General features: G+C 37.9%; 1 protein-coding gene across 4 annotated transcripts in view; it reads right to left on the minus strand.

Moving 5' to 3' along the window:
- CAPN13 (calpain 13) overlaps positions 1–26,323 on the minus strand; it is a 144,232-nt gene that overhangs the window by 101,716 nt on the left and 16,193 nt on the right. For 3 of the 4 annotated variants that reach the window (XM_069768372.1, XM_069768373.1, XM_069768375.1), the window contains exon 2: positions 21,118–21,360. In XM_069768372.1, coding sequence (XP_069624473.1) covers positions 21,118–21,360 — 243 coding nt within the window. Of the gene's footprint in view, positions 1–21,117; positions 21,361–24,676; positions 24,810–26,323 lie in introns of those variants that run through there. The other variant, XM_069768376.1, reaches the window with a different exon arrangement.

Genomic DNA, 26,323 nt, shown 5'->3' on the forward strand with positions numbered 1-26,323 from the left:
GAATATAACTACTATAATACTGCCCCTATGTACAAGAATATAACTACTATAATACTGCCTCTATATACAAGAATATAACTACTATAATACTGCTCCTATGTACAAGAATATAACTACTATAATACTGCTCCTATGTACAAGAATATAACTACTCTAATTCTGCTCCTATGTACAAGAATATAACTACTATAATACTGCCCCTATGTACAAGAATATAACTACTATAATACTGCCCCTATGTACAAGAATATAACTACTATAATACTGCCTCTATATACAAGAATATAACTACTATAATACTGCTCCTATGTACAAGAATATAACTACTATAATACTGCTCCTATGTACAAGAATATAACTACTATAATACTGCCTCTATATACAAGAATATAACTACTATAATACTGCCCCCTATGTACAAGAATATAACTACTATAATACTGCCTCTATATACAAGAATATAACTACTATAATACTGTTCCTATGTACAAGAATATAACTACTATAATACTGCCCCTATGTACAAGAATACAACTACTATAATACTGCTCCTGTGTACAAGAATATAACTACTATAATACTGCCCCTATGTTCAAGAATATAGCTACTATAATACTGCTCCAATGTACAAGAATATAAATACTATAATACTTCTCCTATGTACCAGAATATAACTAGTATAATACTGCTCCTATATACAAGAATATAATTACTATAATACTGCTCCTATATACAAGAATATAACTACTATAATACTGCCCCTATGTACAAGAATATAACTACTATAATACTGCCTCTATATACAAGAATATAACTACTATAATACTGCTCCTATGTACAAGAATATAACTACTATAATACCGTACTGCCCCTATGTACAAGAATATAACTACTATAATACTGCTCCTATGTACAAGAATATTGAACCATTGAAGCTCTAAAAAACTATAGGGAGAAAAATACTTTATCTAAAAAACTAATTAAAGCTGCCAAAAAGGAAACAGAGAAGCACATTGCTAAGGAGAGTAAAACTAATCCCAAACTGTTCTTCAACTATATCAATAGTAAAAGAATAAAAACTGAAAATGTAGGCCCCTTAAAAAATAGTGAGGAAAGAATGGTTGTAGATGACGAGGAAAAAGCTAACATATTAAACACCTTCTTCTCCACGGTATTCACGGTGGAAAATGAAATGCTAGGTGAAATCCCAAGAAACAATGAAAACCCTATATTAAGGGTCACCAATCTAACCCAAGAAGAGGTGCGAAACCGGCTAAATAAGATTAAAATAGATAAATCTCCGGGTCCGGATGGCATACACCCACGAGTACTAAGAGAACTAAGTAATGTAATAGATAAACCATTATTTCTTATTTTTAGTGACTCTATAGCGACAGGGTCTGTTCCGCAGGACTGGCGCATAGCAAATGTGGTGCCAATATTCAAAAAGGGCTCTAAAAGTGAACCTGGAAATTATAGGCCAGTAAGTCTAACCTCTATTGTTGGTAAAATATTTGAAGGGTTTCTGAGGGATGTTATTCTGGATTATCTCAATGAGAATAACTGTTTAACTCCATATCAGCATGGGTTTATGAGAAATCGCTCCTGTCAAACCAATCTAATCAGTTTTTATGAAGAGGTAAGCTATAGGCTGGACCACGGTGAGTCATTGGACGTGGTATATCTCGATTTTTCCAAAGCGTTTGATACCGTGCCGCACAAGAGGTTGGTACACAAAATGAGAATGCATGGTCTGGGGGAAAATGTGTGTAAATGGGTTAGTAACTGGCTTAGTGATAGAAAGCAGAGGGTGGTTATAAATGGTATAGTCTCTAACTGGGTCGCTGTGACCAGTGGGGTACCGCAGGGGTCAGTATTGGGACCTGTTCTCTTCAACATATTCATTAATGATCTGGTAGAAGGTTTACACAGTAAAATATCGATATTTGCAGATGATACAACACTATGTAAAGCAGTTAATACAAGAGAAGATAGTATTCTGCTACAGATGGATCTGGATAAGTTGGAAACTTGGGCTGAAAGGTGGCAGATGAGGTTTAACAATGATAAATGTAAGGTTATACACATGGGAAGAGGGAATCAATATCACCATTACACACTGAACGGGAAACCACTGGGTAAATCTGACAGGGAGAAGGACTTGGGGATCCTAGTTAATGATAAACTTACCTGGAGCAGCCAGTGCCAGGCAGCAGCTGCCAAGGCAAACAGGATCATGGGGTGCATTAAAAGAGGTCTGGATACACATGATGAGAGCATTATACTGCCTCTGTACAAATCCCTAGTTAGACCGCACATGGAGTACTGTGTCCAGTTTTGGGCACCGGTGCTCAGGAAGGATATAATGGAACTAGAGAGAGTACAAAGGAGGGCAACAAAATTAATAAAGGGGATGGGAGAACTACAATACCCAGATAGATTAGCGAAATTAGGATTATTTAGTCTAGAAAAAAGACGACTGAGGGGCGATCTAATAACCATGTATAAGTATATAAGGGGACAATACAAATATCTCGCTGAGGATCTGTTTATACCAAGGAAGGTGACGGGCACAAGGGGGCATTCTTTGCGTCTGGAGGAGAGAAGGTTTTTCCACCAACATAGAAGAGGATTCTTTACTGTTAGGGCAGTGAGAATCTGGAATTGCTTGCCTGAGGAGGTGGTGATGGCGAACTCAGTCGAGGGGTTCAAGAGAGGCCTGGATGTCTTCCTGGAGCAGAACAATATTGTTTCATACAATTATTAGGTTCTGTAGAAGGACGTAGATCTGGGTATTTATTATGATGGAATATAGGCTGAACTGGATGGACAAATGTCTTTTTTCGGCCTTACTAACTATGTTACTATGTTACTATGTTACTATGTAATATAACTACTATAATTCTGCTCCTATGTACAAGAATATAACTACTATAATACTGCCCCTATGTACAAGAATATACCTACTATAATACTGCCACTATGTACAAGAATATAACTACTATAATACTGCCCCTATGTACTAGAATATAACTACTATAATACTGCCTCTATGCACAGGAATATACCTACTATAATACTGCTCCTATGTACAAGAATATAACTACTATAATACTGCCAATATGTACAAGAATATAACTACTATAATACTGCCTCCTATGTACAAGAATATAACTACTATAATACTGCCCCTATGTACAAGAATATAACTACTATAATACTGCTCCTATGTACAAAAATATAAATACTATAATGCTGCTCCTGTGTACCAGAATATAACTACTATAATACTGCTCCTATATACAAGAATATAACTACAGTACTATAATACTGCTCCTATATACAAGAATATAACTACTATAATACTGCCTCCTATGTACAAGAATATACCTACTATAATACTGCCCCTATGTACAAGAATATAACTACTATAATACTGCTCCTATGTACAAGAATATAACTACTATAATACTGTCCCTATGTAGAAGAATATAACTACTATAATACTGCTCCTATGTACAAGAATATAACTACTATAGTACTGCCCCTATGTACAAGAATATAACTACTATAATACTGCCCCTATGTACAAGAATATAACTACTATAATACTGCCTCTATATACAAGAATATAACTACTATAATACTGTTCCTATGTACAAGAATATAACTACTATAATACTGCCCCTATGTACAAGAATACATCTACTATAATACTGCTCCTGTGTACAAGAATATAACTACTATAATACTGCCCCTATGTTCAAGAATATAGCTACTATAATACTGCTCCAATGTACAAGAATATAAATACTATAATACTGCTCCTATGTACCAGAATATAACTAGTATAATACTGCTCCTATATACAAGAATATAACTACTATAATACTGCTCCTATATACAAGAATATAACTACTATAATACTGCCCCTATCTACAAGAATATAACTACTATAATACTGCTCCTATGTACAAGAATATAACTACAATAATACTGCCTCTATATACAAGAATATAACTACTATAATACCGTACTGCCCCTATGTACAAGAATATAACTACTATAATACCGTACTGCCCCTATGTACAAGAATATAACTACTATAATTCTGCTCCTATGTACAAGAATATAACTACTATAATACTGCCCCTATGTACAAGAATATACCTACTATAATACTGCCACTATGTACAAGAATATAACTACTATAATACTGCCCCCTATGTACAGGAATATACCTACTATAATACTGCCCCTATGTACTAGAATATAACTACTATAATACTGCCTCTATGCACAGGAATATACCTACTATAATACTGCTCCTATGTACAAGAATATAACTACTATAATACTGCTAATATGTACAAGAATATAACTACTATAATACTGCCTCCTATGTACAAGAATATAACTACTATAATACTGCCCCTATGTACAAGAATATAACTACTATAATACTGCTCCTATGTACAAAAATATAAATACTATAATGCTGCTCCTATGTACCAGAATATAACTACTATAATACTGCTCCTATATACAAGAATATAACTACAGTACTATAATACTGCTCCTATATACAAGAATATAACTACTATAATACTGCCTCCTATGTACAAGAATATACCTACTATAATACTGCCCCTATGTACAAGAATATAACTACTATAATACTGCTCCTATGTACAAGAATATAACTACTATAATACTGTCCCTATGTACAAGAATATAACTACTATAATACTGCCTCTATATACAAGAATATAACTACTATAATACTGCTCCTATGTAGAAGAATATAACTACTATAATACTGCTCCTATGTACAAGAATATAACTACTCTAATTCTGCTCCTATGTACAAGAATATAACTACTATAGTACTGCCCCTATGTACAAGAATATAACTACTATAATACTGCCCCTATGTACAAGAATATAACTACTATAATACTGCCTCTATATACAAGAATATAACTACTATAATACTGCTCCTATGTACAAGAATATAACTACTATAATACTGCTCCTATGTACAAGAATATAACTACTATAATACTGCCCCCTATGTACAAGAATATAACTACTATAATACTGCCCCTATGTACAAGAATATAACTACTATAATACTGCCTCTATATACAAGAAGATAACTACTATAATACTGCCCCCTATGTACAAGAATATAACTACTATAATACTGCCCCTATGTACAAGAATATAACTACTATAATACTGCTCCTGTGTACAAGAATATAACTACTATATTACTGCCCCTATGTACCAGAATATAACTAGTATAATACTGCTCCTATATACAAGAATATAACTACTATAATACTGCTTCTATATACAAGAATATAACTACTATAATACTGCCCCTATGTACAAGAATATAACTACTATAATACTGCCTCTATATACAAGAATATTACTACTATAATACTGCTCCTATGTACAAGAATATAACTATAATACTGCTCCTATGTACAAGAATATAACAATAATACTGCCCCTATGTACAGGAATATAACTACTATAATACTGCCTCTATATACAAGAATATAACTACTATAATACTGTCCCTATGTACAAGAATATAACTACTGTAATACTGCTCCTATGTACAGGAATATAACTACTATAATACTGCTCCTATGTACAGGAATATAACTACTATAATACTGCTCCTATATACAAGAAACTAACTACTATAATACTGCCCCTATGTACAAGAATATAACTACTATAATACTGCCTCTATATACAAGAATATAACTACTATAATACTGCTCCTATGTACAAGAATATAACTATAATACTGCTCCTATGTACAGGAATATAACTACTATAATACTGCTCCTATGTACAGGAATATAACTACTATAATACTGCTCCTATGTACAGGAATATAACTACTATAATACTGCTCCTATGTACAGGAATATAACTACTATAATACTGCTCCTATATACAAGAATATAACTACTATAATACTGCCCCTATGTACAAGAATATAACTACTATAATACTGCTCCTATGTACAAGAATATAACTACTATAATACTGCCCCCTATGTACAAGAATATAACTACTATAATACTGCCCTATGTACAAGAATATAACTATAATACTGCTCCTATGTACAGGAATATAACTACTATAATACTGCTCCTATGTACAGGAATATAACTACTATAATACTGCTCCTATGTACAGGAATATAACTACTATAATACTGCTCCTATGTACAGGAATATAACTACTATAATACTGCTCCTATGTACAGGAATATAACTACTATAATACTGCTCCTATGTACAGGAATATAACTACTATAATACTGCTCCTATGTACAGGAATTTAACTACTATAATACTGCTCCTATGTACAGGAATATAACTACTATAATACTGCTCCTATGTACAGGAATATAGCTACTATAATACTGCTCCTATGTACAAGAATATAACTACTATAATACTGCCTCTATATACAAGAATATAACTACTATAATACTGCTCCTATGTACAAGAATATAACTATAATACTGCTCCTATGTACAGGAATATAACTACTATAATACTGCTCCTATGTACAGGAATATAACTACTATAATACTGCTCCTATGTACAGGAATATAACTACTATAATACTGCTCCTATGTACAGGAATATAACTACTATAATACTGCTCCTATATACAAGAATATAACTACTATAATACTGCCCCTATGTACAAGAATATAACTACTATAATACTGCTCCTATGTACAAGAATATAACTACTATAATACTGCCCCCTATGTACAAGAATATAACTACTATAATACTGCCCTATGTACAAGAATATAACTATAATACTGCTCCTATGTACAGGAATATAACTACTATAATACTGCTCCTATGTACAGGAATATAACTACTATAATACTGCTCCTATGTACAGGAATATAACTACTATAATACTGCTCCTATGTACAGGAATATAACTACTATAATACTGCTCCTATGTACAGGAATATAACTACTATAATACTGCTCCTATGTACAGGAATATAACTACTATAATACTGCTCCTATGTACAGGAATTTAACTACTATAATACTGCTCCTATGTACAGGAATATAACTACTATAATACTGCTCCTATGTACAGGAATATAGCTACTATAATACTGCTCCTATGTACAAGAATATAACTACTATAATACTGCTCCTATGTACAAGAATATAACTACTATAATACTGCCTCTATATACAAGAATATAACTACTATAATACTGCTCCTATGTACAAGAATATAACTATAATACTGCTCCTATGTACAGGAATATAACTACTATAATACTGCTCCTATGTACAAGAATATAACTATAATACTGCTCCTATGTACAGGAATATAACTACTATAATACTGCTCCTATGTACAGGAATATAACTACTATAATACTGCTCCTATGTACAGGAATATAACTACTATAATACTGCTCCTATGTACAGGAATATAACTGTTATAATACTGCTCCTATGTACAAGAATATAACTACTATAATACTGCTCCTATGTACAGGAATATAACTACTATAATACTGCTCCTATGTGCAGGAATATAACTACTATAATACTGCTCCTATGTACAGGAATATAACTACTATAATACTGTCCCTATGTACAAGAATATAACTACTGTAATACTGCTCCTATGTACAGGAATATAACTACTACTAGCTATTGAACCCGTTCTACGCCCGGGTGGCGAGCATTTATATTGGTATATGGTCTCCATCCTGGTATGTGCTGCTCCCATCCTGCGCCCCAGTTCTGTCATGTGCTGCTCCATAAAGGTTTATGGCCCCCATCAGGTGGCGTAAGTAACAAATAGCTGTGGCATGAAGTGCCACAGCCTCATGGCACAGTAAGTTTTTACTATTCCTTTCAGGCGCCATTGTCTTGCTCCTCCTGGTGCCGGAATCGGCGCCTGCGCAGTCCGCGCTTTCCGGCGCCATTTTCTTGAAGACACACTTACTATGGCGGCGGATTATTTGCATAATCAGGGCGCAAATATGTAGACGGCGTCCCCGTGCTCCCGACCCCCTGCTCTCGGCGGCATTTTTTCTATAATGTAACGCTAGGAGCGTCGCGCCTGCGCAGTCTATTAAGGCTTCAGACAGAGTGACGCTCCCAGCGTTATATTATAGATAATACTGCTCCTATGTACAGGAATATAACTACTATAATACTGCCCCTATGTACAAGAATATAACTACTATAATACTGCTCCTATGTACAATAATATAACTACTATAATACTGTCCCTATGTATAAGAATATAACTACTATAATACTGCCCCCTATGTACAAGAATATAACTACTATAATACTGCCCCTATGTACAAGAATATAACTACTATAATACTGCTCCTATGTACAAGAATATAACTACTATAATACTGCCCCTATGTACAGGAATATAACTACTATAATACTGCTCCTATGTACAAGAATATAACTACTATAATACTGCTCCTATGTACAAGAATATAACTACTATAATACTGCCTCCTATAGATCAGAATGGGATTTCTGGGCCATTTTTGTACAGTCTGATACATTTATGATATATTGTGGTTTTCACCATTTTCATATTTCGAACACCTCATATGTTTAGCAGGTGTCAGTTCCCAGCAGATGGTTTTGTTTTCCGTCTTTCTTCCTACTGTTTCCATATTTATATTTTCTGCTCAGGTTTAATGTGTCCTAAATATTTATTAGATGTCAAGTTGGGTTCTGATTCCTTACCCACAGCCTCATGCAGACTGGAGCAGCGCAGCGCACGGTTCAGACTGGAGGTCACCTTCAGGATGAATTAATTGCTGGCTGCTTTCTCATTACATAAGTACATAGATTTATTATATGCACTGAGGTGGCACCTTCAAGGTCCGACAAGACAGGAATCAGATCCTATGTACAATATGATTTATATAGACAGAAATTTTCCCCGGCTGTAAATTATTCCTTGGACATGGAGGACTGGAGACCCTACGGTCACGTTGGTCTGGACATGAAGTCATCATGTTTTCATTAACATATGTATCTGGTATATTTTGGACACTGACATGGTGATGTACTATTGGGATCCTGCTGGACAGTTGGACATTAAGTAGCTCCCTGCCTCCACAGCAAAATAGATAGATTCATCAGTGGAACATTTGCAGGTTCCTGTGAACAATGGAACCATGTAATTCCAGGACAATATGAGCCTTTCTTGCACCTTTCTTCTCTGCTCAATAGAGGGGGGTCCCAAGTGGTGGTTCTCTCTCCATGAAGTGAATTTGTCCATATTTTTGAAAGTTTTATAGGTGGGGTTCGAAATTGGCATTTCTTGTCAAGACGGTTGTCACGCTGCAGCTATGCAGGATGGTGCAAAGCACCACTAGATGGCAATAGAGTAGAGGGAGAACAGCAAGTCTGCCAGAACAGACCTGCAGCGGGGCTACCACCAGGTGGCAGCAGAGAAGTGAAACAAGCCGGGTTAAAACCTAGAGAGTATGCAGTACAAAGGGAAAACACAAAATACAAAGTCAGAGAGGAGCCAGGGGGTCAATACCAGTCAGAAGCCGAAGAACCAGAAGCAAGAGACAAAGTCAGGTCCGAATCAAAGCTGAGTCAAACACCAGGAAATCCAAATACTAAGGGGAACACTAAATCAGGACGGGGAGAGAGGAGGGAACAGACATGAGCAAAGTCAGCTAAAGCAGTAGGACAAACCAGGGTAACCCTAGAGTCAGATATTCACGCCGAAGGCAGAAAATATAACTGACACCATCTCCAGGATGCAGTGGAGATAAATAGCAAACCTGAACCCAAAATGATGCAGAGCAAAGTTAACCCCTGTGTTCTGTCTCCGCCATCAAATTTGTTACCTCCGATTATCTGTTTGCATAATTTGCAGGTTTCTCAGTATTGATATATTCATGCCTTTATTTATCTGTAGTGCTTTGGCTCCCTCTAGCGGTCAGAGTCATGTTGACAGTTTTATTTTTCTGTTTTTGTATTTTCCATGTCTGATTCTCCTCCCCCTTGCAATGCATTATGGTAGCTCAGCCTCCATCTCCCTCCATTTTCTCTTCACTTCCTTCAGTCTGCTTTCAAGGAAAGATGCTTGTACTTCATCCCCCTTGCGATTGCATTGCCGGTATGCCTTTATGTTTTATCTAGATATTCCTGCTCTATATTAGCCTAGCCTAGCCAGTTGTACTCCTAGTTCAGTTACTAGCTTTCTAAATGTTATGCATAATGTATATCATGTGTATTATGTGTCTGTTCTATACCATGCACTGATTCTATGTATATCATTGTTTACAGTTTCACCGCATCAAAATACCACTACGTTTAATAAAGCACAGACTCAACCACAGTCTCCTTATTGGACCCCGGTATAGCGGTTTAGCTGACTGTATAGCTACGTGAGCCTGCCTTATTTAGTGAGGACAGAACACCCTGACATAACCAGACAGGGAAAGGGGTAGACAGGACTCCAAACCCAGCCTGGATCATGACAACGACATCCAAAGTCTGCAGAACCTTGATGTCCCCTGATTTTGAAGACTTTTAAGACTTTTAAAAACTCTTGGCTTCTATTACTTACTGTATCTTTCAGGTGATCTAGTTGTGCCTGGTACCTTCCTAATTTTATCATACACCAAGAAGAGGCAAAGCTGGTATACCTTGCCTCGCCACATAAAATCCTGAGACAGAAGATGGTTCAGATATGCAGTCGGTAGACATGCTCTCCCCACACGACCACTACAGGTCACAAGAACAAAGGAGTTTGAACCACAAAATAATTGCCTTTGCAAAATGTCAGCAGTTCCTGTGCAGGATCATTGCAGAGATTTGTTACTTAACCACAGTGAAATTCAAGAGGAGCCAATGTAATCCAAGAGATTATATATTCTAAAGATCTGTGGGGGTCCCATTGGTTTAATTGTTATATGTAACCTCTGGTCAATTATGTTTTTACCTTCTAAAGCTGCAAACACTGCCATGAAACTTGCTTTACTGGTGCTATTTTACATCTGCATAGTGAATAAGTGGCCAGGTAGTATGCCAACATCCAAAGCATGCTATACTCACTAAAATCTGATAAGATTTAGTTACTCTTGATAGTAAAGTGGCCTCTTTTACGTAACAATCTATGCCAAGTAGAGCTTAGGAATGAACACTTACTTGCTCCAGTGTAGCTCTTACTAAATCCCAAGGTGGTACAACATAGTATCAAATGCTTCTCACCCCCACTTGCTAGCTAGCTGTGATGTAGGCATTTCTCTCTGCAGCTCAACTTCTTTTGTGTATGCCGTCTCTGTGTGTCTAACCACTTCTGATGTAAAAATACTTCCTGAAAAGTTCATAAGAATGAGATTTCAGTGCTTAACAATGACCATCTTGCCAATAACTCCTCAGGACAGATCATCTTTAGTGGTGGAACATCAGATTTTCAAAACATTAGACTTTTCTTGACCCTTGGTGTATTTCCTGTATTATCCCTAGCTCTAATATCACTACTCCAATCATTTTTTTTGTAAGAGGGTGGTGGCCTCCATTATAACCCTCTTACCAGCTGAGTTTCTCACTCATTACTCTTTAATTTCATATTGGTAGCTAGCGTCTCTGCAAGAGGAATAGACATGCTGCAGCCTGGAAAGACGGGCCGCATGTTCGTCCCCTCGGGTGAGCCACTGGAGTCTCGGAATAAATAGTGGGCATTGGATTTCTTTAAAACCCATCCACTATGCTGTAACATGAATAAATAAATATGTAGCATAAATATGCAGCGTCCAACCCGCAGCATTTACTGGTTGTCTACACATACCCTTACAGTGTCATTCTGTAGGACTGAGAAGTAGACTTTTCCTATTTTGCAAGTGATGTGGGTATAATATATAAGAATCCAGGAGACGGATAACTTTGACAGTAAAATCCAGCTCTTGGCCTGTTCTAAAGTTACCAGTATCCCAATATTTGGATGTAGTGTGATGCATTGTGGTATTATTAAGCCTCACGGTAAATGTTGTTTTTTGCTGATGGTACATGGAGCGGTATGATATATAACTTTGGGTTGGAGGAGGGGATGTGTGATAGTATGGAGGGAGGATAAGACGACCTTGAGGATGAACCTCTGCAGAGAGATGTGCTATGAAGCAGAGACGCTGCCCTGATCTTCACACAACTTCATTTTACTGACATATCCTCTATTCAGCTTTGATGCAAATGATAAACATGCAAAAGCTTCGCAGCCGCTCAGTGTACCATAAAGTGCAAGTTCTGCTGTGAAGGGAAAAAGCCTGACAAATGCATTCTGGTTACTGCAGCTGCGGAAATCACTGACGGAAAAGGAAAAACCATTTTAGTATTGTTACTCTGTGAATAATGATAACAGATATTAAGCTGCATGCAAAATCGAGTACTGGGGACGAAGTTATCAACATGCATGGATTATGCCTAATTCTGCATTAGTACCTGAGCATATCACCTCTGCAAGTATAACATTGGACCCTAGAAATAAGAAGGGCAGTCTGCCAGCTCACCATTTATAGGAACAGACAAAATAGTTACATTTCTGAGCACTAGCAGATGACAACATTCTAATGATAATGAGATGACTCTGCTGACTCAGCCCACTAATGATGAGATGACTCTGCTGGTGCTGTCCTTTAATGATAATGAGATGACTCTGCTGGCCCTGTCCTTTAATGATAATGAGATGACTGTTGGTCCTGTCCACTAAAGATAATGAGATGACTCTGCTGACCCTGCCCACTAATGATAATATTGTGACTCTGCTGACCCTGCCCACTAATGATGATATGACTCTGCTGGCCCTGTCCTTTAATGATAATGAGATGACTCTGTTGGTTCTGTCCACTAAAGATAACGAGATGACTATGTTGACTCTGCCCTCTGATGATAATAAGATGATTCTGCTTACCCTGCCCTCTAATGATTATGAAGTGACTCTGCTGCCCCTGCCCTATAATAATGATAATGACTCTGCTGGCCCTGCCCACTAATGATAATGTGATGATTCTGCGGACCTTGCCCTCTAATGATAATGAGATGACTCTGTTAATCATATATGCTACATACAGTCCATGTATTTGTAAGAGGGTGCTGACATTGCCTGTCCAATTGTGCAACAGTATTTTTTCAACCAATTGAGATGTTTTACATTGAGATTGACTCCTATGAATGATCATGAATTACATCCTGTTCACTATGTACCTGATGAAGGACCAAGATCCCCTCCGAAACGTGTTGTTTGAATAAATACCTGATTTTATTCACGCCATCTCTGCCCTTCTCCTCACTGGCAGCGCTCATTGACACCACAATTTTATTTCCATGGAGACCTCACTTTCTTGGGATAATGAGATGACTCTTCTTACCCTCTAATGATACGACCACCTTTCTGCACTCTCCTCTACACATAGTGAGATGACTCTTCTGATTGTTCCCTCTAATGAAAATGTCTTAGATGAATCCGCTGACCCTTGTTTTAATTATAATGAAATTACTCTGATGACCCTGCTTAATAATGACCCTGTCTTCTGCTAATAAGATAATTCAGTTGACCCTCTCCTCCAAAAATAATTATAGGATGTTATTGACTTCATCCTTGTCCTCCAATAACAATAGGATAACTCTGTTGATTCAGTTGTCCAATGATAGTGAGGTGACTCTGCTGACTGTGTCTCAGGCTATACACTAAAGCTTAGAAATAAGCTACAAAAAAAAACAACAAATATTACATTTTATATGTTCATGGATGGTTGCATAAAGAATACCAAACATTTGCAACAATAGATGTTTATAATAGAAACCGGACTTAAAGTGTAATTGTCATTTCAGGTGAACTTGTAGAAGATTTTTTGTGTATTCCTCAATCTTCTTCCCCTTCTACAACCCCTGGCAAAAATTATGGAATCACCGGCCTTGGACGATTTTCATTCAGTTGTTTAATTTTCTGGAAAAAAAGCAGATCACAGACATGGCACAAAACTAAAGTCATTTCAAATGGCAACTTTCTGGCTTTAAGAAACACTAAAAGAAATCGAGAACAAAAAATGTGGTAGTCAGTAATGGTTACATTTTTAACCAAGCATAGAGAAAAAATTATGGAATAACTCAATTCTGAGGAAAAAATTATGGAATCACCCTGTAAATGTTCATAACCAAAAATAACACCTGCATCAAATTAGATCTGCTCATTAGTCTGCATCTAAAAAGGAGTGATCACACCTTGGAGAGCTGTTGCACCAAGTGGACTGACATGAATCATGGCTCCAACATGAGAGATGTCAATTGAAACAAATGAGAGGATTATCAAACTCTTAAAGGTGGGTAAATCATCAAGCAATGTTGCAAAAGATGTTGGTTGTTCACAGTCAACTGTGTCTAAAATCTGGACCAAATACAAACAACATGGGAAGGTTGTTAAAGGCAAACATACTGGTAGACCAAGGAAGAGATCAAACGTCAAGACCGGAAACTTAAAGCAATATGTCTCCAAAACAGGAAATCCACAACAAAACAAATGAGGAATGAATGGGAGGAAACTGAAGTCAACGTCTGTGACCGAACTGTAAGAAACCGCCTAAAGGAAATGGGGTTTACATACAGAAAAGCTAAACGAAAGCCATCATTAACACCTAAACAGAAAAAATAAGGTTACAATGGGCTAAGGAAAAGCAATCGTGGACTGTGGATGACTGGATGAAAGTCATATTCAGGGATGAATCACGAATCTGCATTGGGCAAGGTGATGATGCTGGAACTTTTGTTTGGTGCCGTTCCAATGAGATTTATAAAGATGACTGCCTGAAGAGAACAAGCAAATTTCCACAGTCATTGATGATATGGGGCTGCATGTCAGGTAAAGGCACTGGGGAGATGGCTGTCATTACATCTTCAATAAATGCACAAGTTTATGTTGATATTTTGGACACTTTTTCTTATCCCCTCAATTGAAAGGATGTTTGGGGATGATGAAAACATTTTTCAAGATGATAATGCATCCTGCCATAGAGCAAAAACTGTGCAAACATTCCTTGAAAAAAGACACATAAGGTCAATGTCATGGCCGGCAAATAGACCGGATCTCAATCCAACTGAAAATCTCTGGTGGAAGTTGAAGAAAATGGTCCAAGACAAGAATCCAACCTGCAAAGCTGATCTGGCAACAGCAATCAGAGAACGCGGGAGCCGGATTGATGAAGAGTCCTGTGTGACACTCATTAAGTCCATGTCTCAGAGACTGCAAGCTGTTATAAAAGCCAGAGGTGCAACAAAATACTAGTGATGTGTTGGTGTTTTTTTTTTGTTTTTTTGTTTTTCATGATTCCATAATTTTTTCCTCATAATTGAGTGATTCCATAATTTTTCCCCTATGCTTGGTTAAAAAAAGTAACCGTTACTGACTACCACATTTTTGGTTCTTGATTTCTTTTAGTGTTTCTTAAAGCCAGAAAGTTGCCATTTGAAATGACTTTAGTTTTGTGCCATGTCTGTGATCCGCTATTTTTCTACAAAATTAAACAACTGAATGAACATCCTCCAAGGCCGGTGATTCCATAATTTTTGCCAGGGGTTGTACTCTGCATAGAACTTTACAAGCCCCAACGGTAATTTACTATCTCAGTAATGAGCGTCTGTAGTCACCGAAGACACGTTTTATTTGTGAATTAGGAGTATTGAGAAGGAATGATCGGTCCAGAAGGAGACAAAAGTTGATTTCTCTAATAAGACATGTTGCGACATTTTGTGTTTTCACGTGCGCTATTGATTTCTGAAGATAAAATGATGGTTATTGCTCTGTAAATACATTTTCCTATAGTTCACAAAAGTTGTAAAGAAACCTTTAAAGAAAGTGCGAGACCTTACATTGTCCACTAAGAATCTCCTCGTCCTCTGCCCACAAAAGTCATTATCAGGAGATTTGTTTTGGTAACTTTCTCGTTACAATGTAACCATTTGTTGTTATTTGCTCTCATATTATCCCCTGACCGGCATCACAAAGTCGTGATTGGCTAAAGATGAAGGAACGATATTTGTGTGAGGAAACGCAGAACTAATTTACTCGCTCACGCAAAGTCTTATCGTGAAAGGGAAAAAAAAGAATGAACACAATGCAACGATCAGTAACAAGGACTGACACCTACATAACAGGCGGGAACGGCAGCACGCTACCGACGCTCTCCGCCTCTCCTGCAATACCACCAATCTCCACTAGGTGGTAAAAACATCGTCATTCAATATAGGAAACAAAGAAAAATAGCAATTTTATTAAAGAAGAAGAGCACAATCCGAAACTTACTGTAAGGGTATGTGCACACGCTGAGTATTTGCAGCTGATTTTTCAGTGTTGGTGGGAAAAACTCTGCGCTGCATTTTTTTAATGCAATTTTACTTGCGTTTTTTTCCACATTCATTTGAAAACATTGTAAAAAAACTGAAAAAAATCCATTGAAAAAAACGCTTTGATGGTTCAAATCTGCAAGTAAAAAATGAGCAGCGTCGGCATGAGATATCAGGAATATCATTCACTTTCCTGCTACTGTAAAACACTACAGGTTTTTTATTCTGTAGCAAAAATGCAACGTGTGAACAAGCTCTAAAGTTCCAAAATGAAAAACTATTTATTTAATCCTAATAAGACCCATATTATGTTCTGACTAATGCCGTAAGACAATGTTGGACATATCATTGATGCAACCTGCGTCACCCTAGAGAGGCCAAAGTCTTAAAGGGACCAACTTCCACCTCCAAAGCAGATGGAATTGTACATTATGATGAGTTATTGAACTGCAAAGGACCCATATATTGTTCTTGCACAGGGGCCCTCTTCTGTCTGTGTCTACTACTGCTGTAAAATATTTTTTGTTGCGGTTGGAGATCCTTTTGATACCGCGTTCCAGATCCCCTGCATACAAAATACAATTCTGTCTCCCTGCAGTCACCACTAGGGGGAGCTTGTGAGATTACTGCATTAGACATTATAAAATTGATTGCAGGGAGCTCCCCCTAGTGGTGGCTGCAGGGAGCCAGAATTGTATTATTTACCACTATTTCTATGCCATGGGAAATGGATATTTGTATCAGAAAAACAATGCTCTGAAGGATATACCGATAAGTTAAGATGCTTCACCTCCATTAGCGTGTGCTACAAGGGTGGTGTCAGCCAGATTGCTGCTTTACCCTTCTGTATGTCTCTTAGGCTATGTTCACATTAGCGTTGCGCGCCGCTGCGTCGGCGACGCAACGCACGACGCACAAAAAAATGCGCGCAAACGCATGCAAAAACGCTGCATTTTGCGACGCGTGCGTCGTTTTTTGACGAAAATCGGACGCACGAAAAATGCAACTTGTTGCATTTTCTTGCGTCCGACGCTAGCGTCGGAAACGACGCACGTGTCGGAAAACGCAACAAAAAAACGCACGCGTCCCCCATGTTAAACATAGGGGCGCGTCGCCGCTGCGTCGCCGACGCAACAGCGACGCACATTAGCGGAACGCTAATGTGAACGTAGCCTTAGCAGCTATAGCATGTACATTGTACATGTATGGTAACTGGAAACCACTTCTCCCCACTAATATATGAAAAGCAATTAAGCAGCCCGGCTATCAAATACAGCGAGAAAAAAGTAGAAGCCGTTGAACTTTATAACCGGTAATACAACTTTTCTGTGTACAAAGCATTAAATGAACTCATTGTGAGAAGGTATAATAGCACTGTACCGAGATAACAGCACAGATCACATTTCAGGACTCTGGACTGTAGGGAAACACATGCGGAAAGAAAATCTGACCATACTATACCTCTGCCATGTACTGTCAGGAGAAAAACAAAGTACTCCCTGTTTAAATTTTATGGTTTTATGTATTGAGGCATAATAAAAAAAAATCTTACAAATAGGTAAATACAACCTCAGATGAACAACATAAGACTAATTATACTGGGTTGTTAGGCTAGAATGCAGAAGCAGTATGTGCCAAATTAAGTACACCCTTACTGCTTCCATAAAACTTAAGAGAGTGAGTAGCAGCCAAGTACCGCTAACCAAATATCCTTGATTAAGTGTTCATCAGCATCTCTATAAAAGCAGAAGTTCAGGCAAGTTGCTGGTCTGGAGCATTCAGGATTGTGTTATAGCAATTTCAAGAAGGAAAGACTTTGTTGCTATCCATCAATTGGGTTATTAGACCATTTCCAAACAATTTAGATTTCTTAATTCTGCAGTAATATAGATTATTAACATGTGGAAAACATTCAAGTCAGCTATCAATTTTCAAAAGGGTGAACGTCCGAGTAAATTCACACCGAAGTCTGACAATGCGATGCTCGAAGAAATTGCAAAAAAACCTAAGAGCTACAGCTCAGACTCCAAAGGCCTCACTCAACAAGTCAATAATTCATGCTCATGAGAGTACAATTAGAAAAAGACTGAACAAGTGGGGCTTGCCTGGAACCGTTGCCAGGTGAAAGTATTTTCTTTCTCAAAAGAACATGGCAGCGCGGCTAAAGTTTTCAAAGATGCAACTGAAGAAACCACAAGTTCTTTTGGAACAATGTCCTTTGGACAAACGAGATGTTTGTCCATAATGCCCTGCATCACATTGGTGAAAACTTAATAGCAAGTGTATCACCAGAGGATATAAGTAGCCGGACTTACCATAAGGCAACATTTTAACACTATTTACCTGTAAATTAACCCTATATCTATAGACAAATAGTTTAATTTTTACACATGACCAGTCCGTGCCCATTAAGTAAAGCTTCACATGAGACTGCATTTTCCCCGTAGTGGCCACAGTTGGAGAACTGAGCAGGAACACAATGTACGTTCGTTGCATTATACATTTCATGGGAATATTTGCTCGTTCCTCTGGGGCACACCCAGTTCATACATATTGGTTTTGGTGGTGGACCGGTATTGGCGTGAAGTCTTGGCCTCCACATTGTATCATTTTCGATAACTCCCACAACGGATCCCAGAATGAGCTTTTTGTCAACATGGAGCAGATTAATTCGAATAAAAGACTTTGAAAAGTTCCAATAAAAGTCTAACAACGCAAATAGAAAGAACTGGTCGTGACTTAGTCTCTTGGTGAGAAGGATTGATTGATACGGGAAACCCACTTTCATACACTCGGCTGAGAAATCATAAGTAAAGAGGTTCAAGCAGGACAAGAAGAAACTACAAAGAGGTCTATCCGACCAATGAATTCCGTCAGTTCTGTGTAATGCTTCTCTTCTCCTGTGGTGGCGCTGCAGGTAAACTGCACACTTACGGGTGGGTTACTCCACGGATCACGGTGATCACATCATAGCTGAGGGATCCTGATTCCGCTCTACGATTTCCCAGATTTATTTCTGTGTCAATTGGGCAAGAGATGAGGCTCCAGAACAGAGGACATCTCTCACTTTTAAGTGAGAATTTATTAGTTTATACCGAAATGAGTTTTCTGAACTGAACAGCCACTTTAACACTTTTCATACCAAAAATGGAGTTCTTAAAGGTTCAGCAACGGGAGACTAAAGTTGATCATACTTATTAGATAAAACCCGGTAGATAATCTTACATGTACAGTGTCTAAGTACACCAGGGAAAAAATTGCAGACCTATTTTCCCCACTGTCTGGTGATCTTCTAGCTTTCCCCTGACATCAGACGTCAATGAACATAGGATTTAAGCATGTAGGATTTATGTTGTGTTATTTTTATTGTTATTTGTTTATAGAATATCTGTATTATTCCATATTATCATTGAAGGTAAAAAAAAAAAACTATTGGGCAAACTGAAACAACAGGATGATTTACAGCAATCAATAAGATAATTTTGCACGATTAATGTTCTCCCAGCTCCCGGTAGATCTCATCTATCACTGTCAGAACACGGACCCGCATTGTCTCCTGTAATTACAGAGATGTCTCCATATAATGGAATTACAATGGTTCTTACAGAAACTTTCTTTAAACATTCCTTAAAGGGACACAACACACAGAAAACGCTTAAGAAAAAAAACAACCCAAATCAGTGTATGTGCACACGGCGTCTTTTCCAGGTGACTCTGCTCAGGAGCAAAAGTGAAAAATAACTTACGAAATGTGCACTGAAACGTCAAAACCGCTTGCTGTGCTTATGTTCAGTAGATCTGAGCTTCGTTTGACCTCTTTGAAAGCCGAGGGATGACCCGATCATTCATCACACGGATTCTGTTTGCAAGCTGCTCAATAGTTGATACCAAAATGTCCCCAAAAATAATTATCGAAGAGATGCCAAAAAAAAAGTGCTTGAGGACAAAAGATGCCGTCAGGTGCTGAAAACTCTTCCTCTGGAAAAATTCATGGTAATCGGTGTCTATAAGACTTCGAGTGCACATACCCTAATTTCTCCCTTAAGCTCTTCCTGTTCGTTGATCCTATTTTGCCTCATGTTCCAATTAAAATATCTCTATGTCTCAGGAGCTCAGCCATGCCCCAATCTTCTCCCTGCCCTGTTTTTAGCTGTAAGACAACTCTCTGCAGCAGGAGCCTCCCCCATCCCCTGTCTGCAGTAAGAGAAAAGATAAGAAAAACAGACTTGTCCATGTAAATTGCCCAAACAGAGGGCAACATATCCAGGGGAGAAGCATGCTCCTCCTCACAAACCTCAGATCAGATTGGTCTCTACCGATAAGGGAACTTTCTGCAGCAGGAGCCTCCCCCCATCTCTTATGTATATTATAGAAGGTCAGATACACTTTCCAATGATCACATTGCTAAGAATCCGGAACAGTGAAAATGAAGAACATTTAGGGAAAAGATCAATAGCTGCTTGTTGGGGATAAAAAGAAAGTTTAAACTCATATTTAAATACTCTTTGGACAAATCCTTTTTTGTTTAAGAAAAATGAAACATTTTTGCTTATTGTGAATTTACTATACTACTAACTTTAGTGAAACTTTGCTCATGTTACACCTTACAGTCACAACTGACCGGTCATGGAGCTGACTGAAAGTCAGATGCAAAGGTCCATATTTCTGAAGTAATAATAAAATATGTGTAACTTACGGTTGGTCGTTTCCATTTGATGCTCAGCAGTTTGTCCTGCGATAGTAATTTTTCTCCTATAGAGTAGAGGTTGGCCGGGAACACATCATCCTCAAACAGCTGCTTCCTGCTGATGCACAGGTCCCGGATGCTGTTAAAGTCTTGTCCTTTAAACTTTTTGGGGTTCTCCACAGTCCCAATTTTTCTCTGTTGCCCCTCTGCCACTTTCTGATATACCCCAGGGATCGGCATTATGTCTTGTAGCTATTTAAGAAGAAAAAATAGTTACATAATATAGTACTAACAAAAACATTAACAAAAAAACATCGTCGATGTAACGCACTTTGTGAAGGTTTAGATACACGAACAGAAATTTGATTTGCAAACCAGTGAGTGCCGCGTAAAGTTCCCACATTCCAGCAGCAATTTCCATCAATTTGTTTACAAATAAATTTACTTCTAATTTGATTAAAATTATCTGAGAAACTCCAAGAGGAAACAATTCAGTAAAAATAGACAGAAGCTGAAAAAAGGAGCAATTACCAAGGCTTCAACTTTTTCAAGTCTGCAATGCGGCAAAAATTCTCACTGACATTAAAATACTGCTGGTTATTGAAATGGACTCCGTCACCTGATACATTGGATACATTTTCTACTTGCTAATGGTTTCCATTTTTATTAAAAAAAAAATATGATAGCTTCAGAAAAAAAAAAATCAGTAGTGTCAGACACAAATACTCTCTGATGTTTGATGGACTAAAAAAAAAATAAGCCAGTGGTTTATTGACGAAGTGATACACTCTACCCTTTTTAATCACTAAAAACAGCTATAGATCTTGAAATAAAGTGATAGAAAACCTAAAAATATGAATTGCCTTAAAAATGTCATTAAAAGGCAACGGAACTTTCAACAAACTTTGCGTAACTCAATAGAATGGGCAAATCTAAGAAACTTTGTAATATATCTTATCAGAAAAATATAATTATTTCACTACTTCTGAGCCTCTTCCTGTTCCTCCTGACTCCTGTACTCACCATCCACTCTAAAAACTGTATTTTTTTAATGCTTGTTAACCAGCAGGCCAACTTTATTCCACGGGTCAGTAGAATGATGGCAACTATACCAAAATTATATCGTTTTTTTTTTATGTTTTCCTTGTCTTGTGCAATAAAATTAATTTGATTATTAATATTCTGAAGACAGAATTGTGTGGTTTTTTTTGCCTGTGATTTATTGATCTGGTTTTATGAATTAAATAAAAGGATTTATATTTTAACTGCTGGGGGTTGTTGGGAATATGGAGTCACAGACATGGAATTAAAGGTGTGGATAATGATATCTATACAACTGTATTGTAATCTTTTTTTAAACATCAATAAAATACTTGTTGAAATATCGAAAAACAATAAAGGAAAAATGGCAATTTTTATTTTATTTGTTTATAGTTTTTACATTTTTCACATTTTTAACACTTCAATATAAATGTATTTTGCAGTGTATTATGCCGTTCAGTCTCTATCTGGGTCTAATATGAAGACATACAGTAGATGGCAGCCATGGATGCCATTGTTAGACCCTCCCCCGCTGCCATGATAATCCACCACCATGAGTTGGGCCATACCGGATACCACATGGGATGCACTCCAGCTATTCTTGGTGTCACTTTTTGTCCATTAAAGATGTCCTCCAGACTTTTTATTGATTCAATAAAAAGTTTGCTCCTTGGATTTAACAGGCTCTTTGTTTCACTGCACATTCAACTGTGATGTGGTCTGTGGTCACGAATCAGCTGAGAGGAGCTCAGAAAAAGAATTTCGAACACCCCAAGCTCACTGACAGATTCTCAGTTAACTCATTCTGCAGCCGGCAATAGAGAGTGCGACACAGAAGCCAAATGGTGACAATTTTTTTAATGAAACCCAATTGAAAAAAAAAAAAAGATTTTTAGCCAATAATATTTGCACTTATGTACAAAAAAAAAAAGTTCTTTACCTTTATTACACCCAATACCTCTTTCCTTCCAATAACAGCTACTGGGGGACATGCTTTCACATTAGATACAGGTTATAAGCTGACTAGCTCAGATGTCACGGCAACGCGATATGTCTGCCTTTTTTGTATTCTACTACACAGTATACAGGGGACAATGCATTTTCCTATCGCAAACAATTTTTTTTTTTGCATTTTTCCCCCCCCCAAAATCCACAAAGGAGTAGCAGTAAATAAACAGAGAAAAAAAAAGTTTTCTAAGTTTGCAAAAATTTAAAGAACTCATTGCAACAACCTCAATATAGTTACGATCACGCAGATTTTATGCAGCTGACTATCAGCGGCGCCGTTATATATCGCTCGCTGCATGCAAACAACCTGATTTCCTGTCTGAACAGCAGGAGCCGCATTTACCGTCTGTTCCGCTGCCTCCGACCTTCCATTTACCCATTTTTATCTCTGTCTGTTTTTCATGTTCTGACTCCGGCTTTTCTTCATACAAGTAATAATATACCGTAATTAAAGCAGATAAGGATAATTAGCTAAGAAAACCACTCGTGAGGTCAAGCAGGGCCCGTCCAACCCCTTCCAATCAAAGCTGTAAAGTCGCTAATGTTTTGCATATTTGATCCATATATGATTCAGAAATTAACTCTTTTCTTATTTCCCGGTAGTTCCCTCCACATTAGGCCGAGGTCAGAGGTGGTAATACATGGGTGCAGAGATCGGAGTTGCACCCAGGGTCTGTGATCTGAGGAGCCTGAAGGATTAGTCTAACCCTAACCCTTATGTCCAGCTTCCATGACTGTCCACGGCGATGAGGCTACTGGCACTAGATTCCCACAGGGCCAAATACTCTCCTGAAATATTTAGCAATTAGCCCCCCAGAAGCCTGAAGTTGGGGCCATGGTTATTAGCAAAAGTTTAGCTATTGGGGTGAAAAAGGTCGCAGCCTCTTTGGCCAAGAAACCCTTTTGGCCCAAAGGGGAGACTTCTATTATAAATGGACATATTCACAGAAGCTGAAAGTTACCCCCCGACTGTTGCCAACTTTTTCTGCTGCGGAACTTCTCTACATGTGGTGCATCCCCTTTTTGCAGGTTTTCCGGCAATAATGTCTCCTGAATCTGCCATCAGACGCTTAGACTCCCTCTAATGAGCCATCACTATAAGAAACCTCGCCATGCTGGTTGTTGGGAAGTCAGTAGACGTCACCATTTCCCGATTTTCCGGGCATTTTCCAGCCATCCTTGGTGAGATGACATGTATGCATGGTGGCATGGAGGCAGGATCTCGTACCTTCTGGTGTTATAGATGCTTGTGAGAGCTTTCCTACAAATACTATGGGAAGAAAACTGTCCACCAGAACACGGTACATGCAGACTGAAGCTTCTGCACGAAATTCTCTTAAATTAGCAAGTGTGATTGTATCCAAAGTGCCCATCAAAAACCAGAAAAGTGCATCCAACCCATTACCAGCTCCCTGCACGCGAAAAATGTCCTTGTTTCTGCCGTAAGTTTCAGATAAAACTAGAATAATTGACCAGGGAACATGAGTCACCAAAATAAGTGAAGAAAGAAAGGCCTCACCGTGTGCAAACGCAGGCGGCCACTCCCATGGTGAGCGTGCGTCAGTCCATAACCGCTGAGAAATGGTAAAAAAAATCCAAGAAAAAAGCGAAAATGGACTGTGGCATCTGTAAGTAAAACTTTTCAAGGTTTATTGGATCACACTGAAAAGAAAGACCCCAATGGTTGTGAGTAAAAACACGCTGCCACTCTGACGAGTTTCTGCCGATGCCGCCCTTAGTCGTGGACTATGGCTGGGTACTATGGGATGTCCTATGTAAAGGGTACACTACCAAACGAACCGAAGAGGAAGTGTGAAGAAGGTAGGAAATCATTATAAATGCAAACAAAGCCTAGAACACGCGATAAGGCAACATCGTAAATGTAACTCAAAGAAAACATCAATAGACACACGGCAGCCTTACTAGAATTCATGCCGTTCGGCATTTTGGTGTCCAATCTAAAAAGGATTCTCTTATAAGGAGATTATTTTTTGCCAATCCCCCATTTAATGGTGGATTAACTCTTTCAATTCCAAAAAAAAAGAAAAAAAAACATCCATTTCTCCATTGTGGATATCCAAAAAAATTCTTAACAGCGGCAGAATATGTTCTGTTTATATCGTTGATGGTTTGCAGCAAATGTTCTGAAATCCTTTTCTTTACCTTGCGGCTAGCACATCCTGTGTGTGTCATAGTGCATGAAATACAATAGACAACGTAGTGTGTGCTACATTTTGATAAATGAATTATTGGTCCACTTGTCATCAATTTTTTGTGTTTTTTTTTTGTGTGTATTTGCACGTTACATTTGTTACCGGCACATTTGAAAAAAAAAACAACCTTTGACCGATAACCAAGTGTGATTATTGCTTTGCTTCTGGTACATGCTTGGTGAGAGGAGTCCACTACTGGACACCAAAATGCCAAAATACAGGAATTATAGAAACGATACCATGTTTAACTATTCATTTTTTTCTTTCTTTGAGTTATATAACACCCAAAGTGTAAATCAGGGGTAACAAAAAAAGTGGACCCACTTTTGATCCATCTTCTTGCAAAAGTGTCACCTGACCGTATTCCTCGGCTTATCGGTTCACAACTGGTTACTTGCAGGAATGAGAACCCAACACTCCAGTCGGAGGCAAGAACCTGAAGCCGGGTCTTGCCTCTTATGCCCCATGGTAAAAAGAACTAGGAAGACTTTTTCGATTTGCAAAGTCTAATTGTTCCGTTTATTGTCATACAATCAAAATAAAGTGCAATTCTGCCACATTGTTTGATTTGAGCATGCAGTCCGATGTTTGAGAAGAATCCCATGATCTGACTAAAATGTCACATTTCTGAATTGTTTAGCAATGAATAGAACAACTTATACTTTGCAATTTGAAAACCCGCGGCGAGTTCAATTTACTACCAACGTCATTAACCGGACTAACGATAAGCTGCAATGTCGGGCACAGCCTGTAAACGAGAATGGCGCTCTTCATCAGAGAAGACAACCCCGCTTCTTGCACAGATGGCATCTATGTGATCCAAGCCCTTCAGAACTTTTTGGGTCATTTTGTTCCCTATATTAAGGCTGGTGAATACAATCGCTCCCACTATAGGGGAAATGGAAATCATCTGTTCAATCCAATGGTCAATATCGTGTCCCCTGGCAAAAAAT

This window comes from Ranitomeya imitator, chromosome 5 (assembly GCF_032444005.1).
Source record: "Ranitomeya imitator isolate aRanImi1 chromosome 5, aRanImi1.pri, whole genome shotgun sequence".
Classification (NCBI taxonomy): Eukaryota; Metazoa; Chordata; class Amphibia; order Anura; family Dendrobatidae; genus Ranitomeya; species Ranitomeya imitator.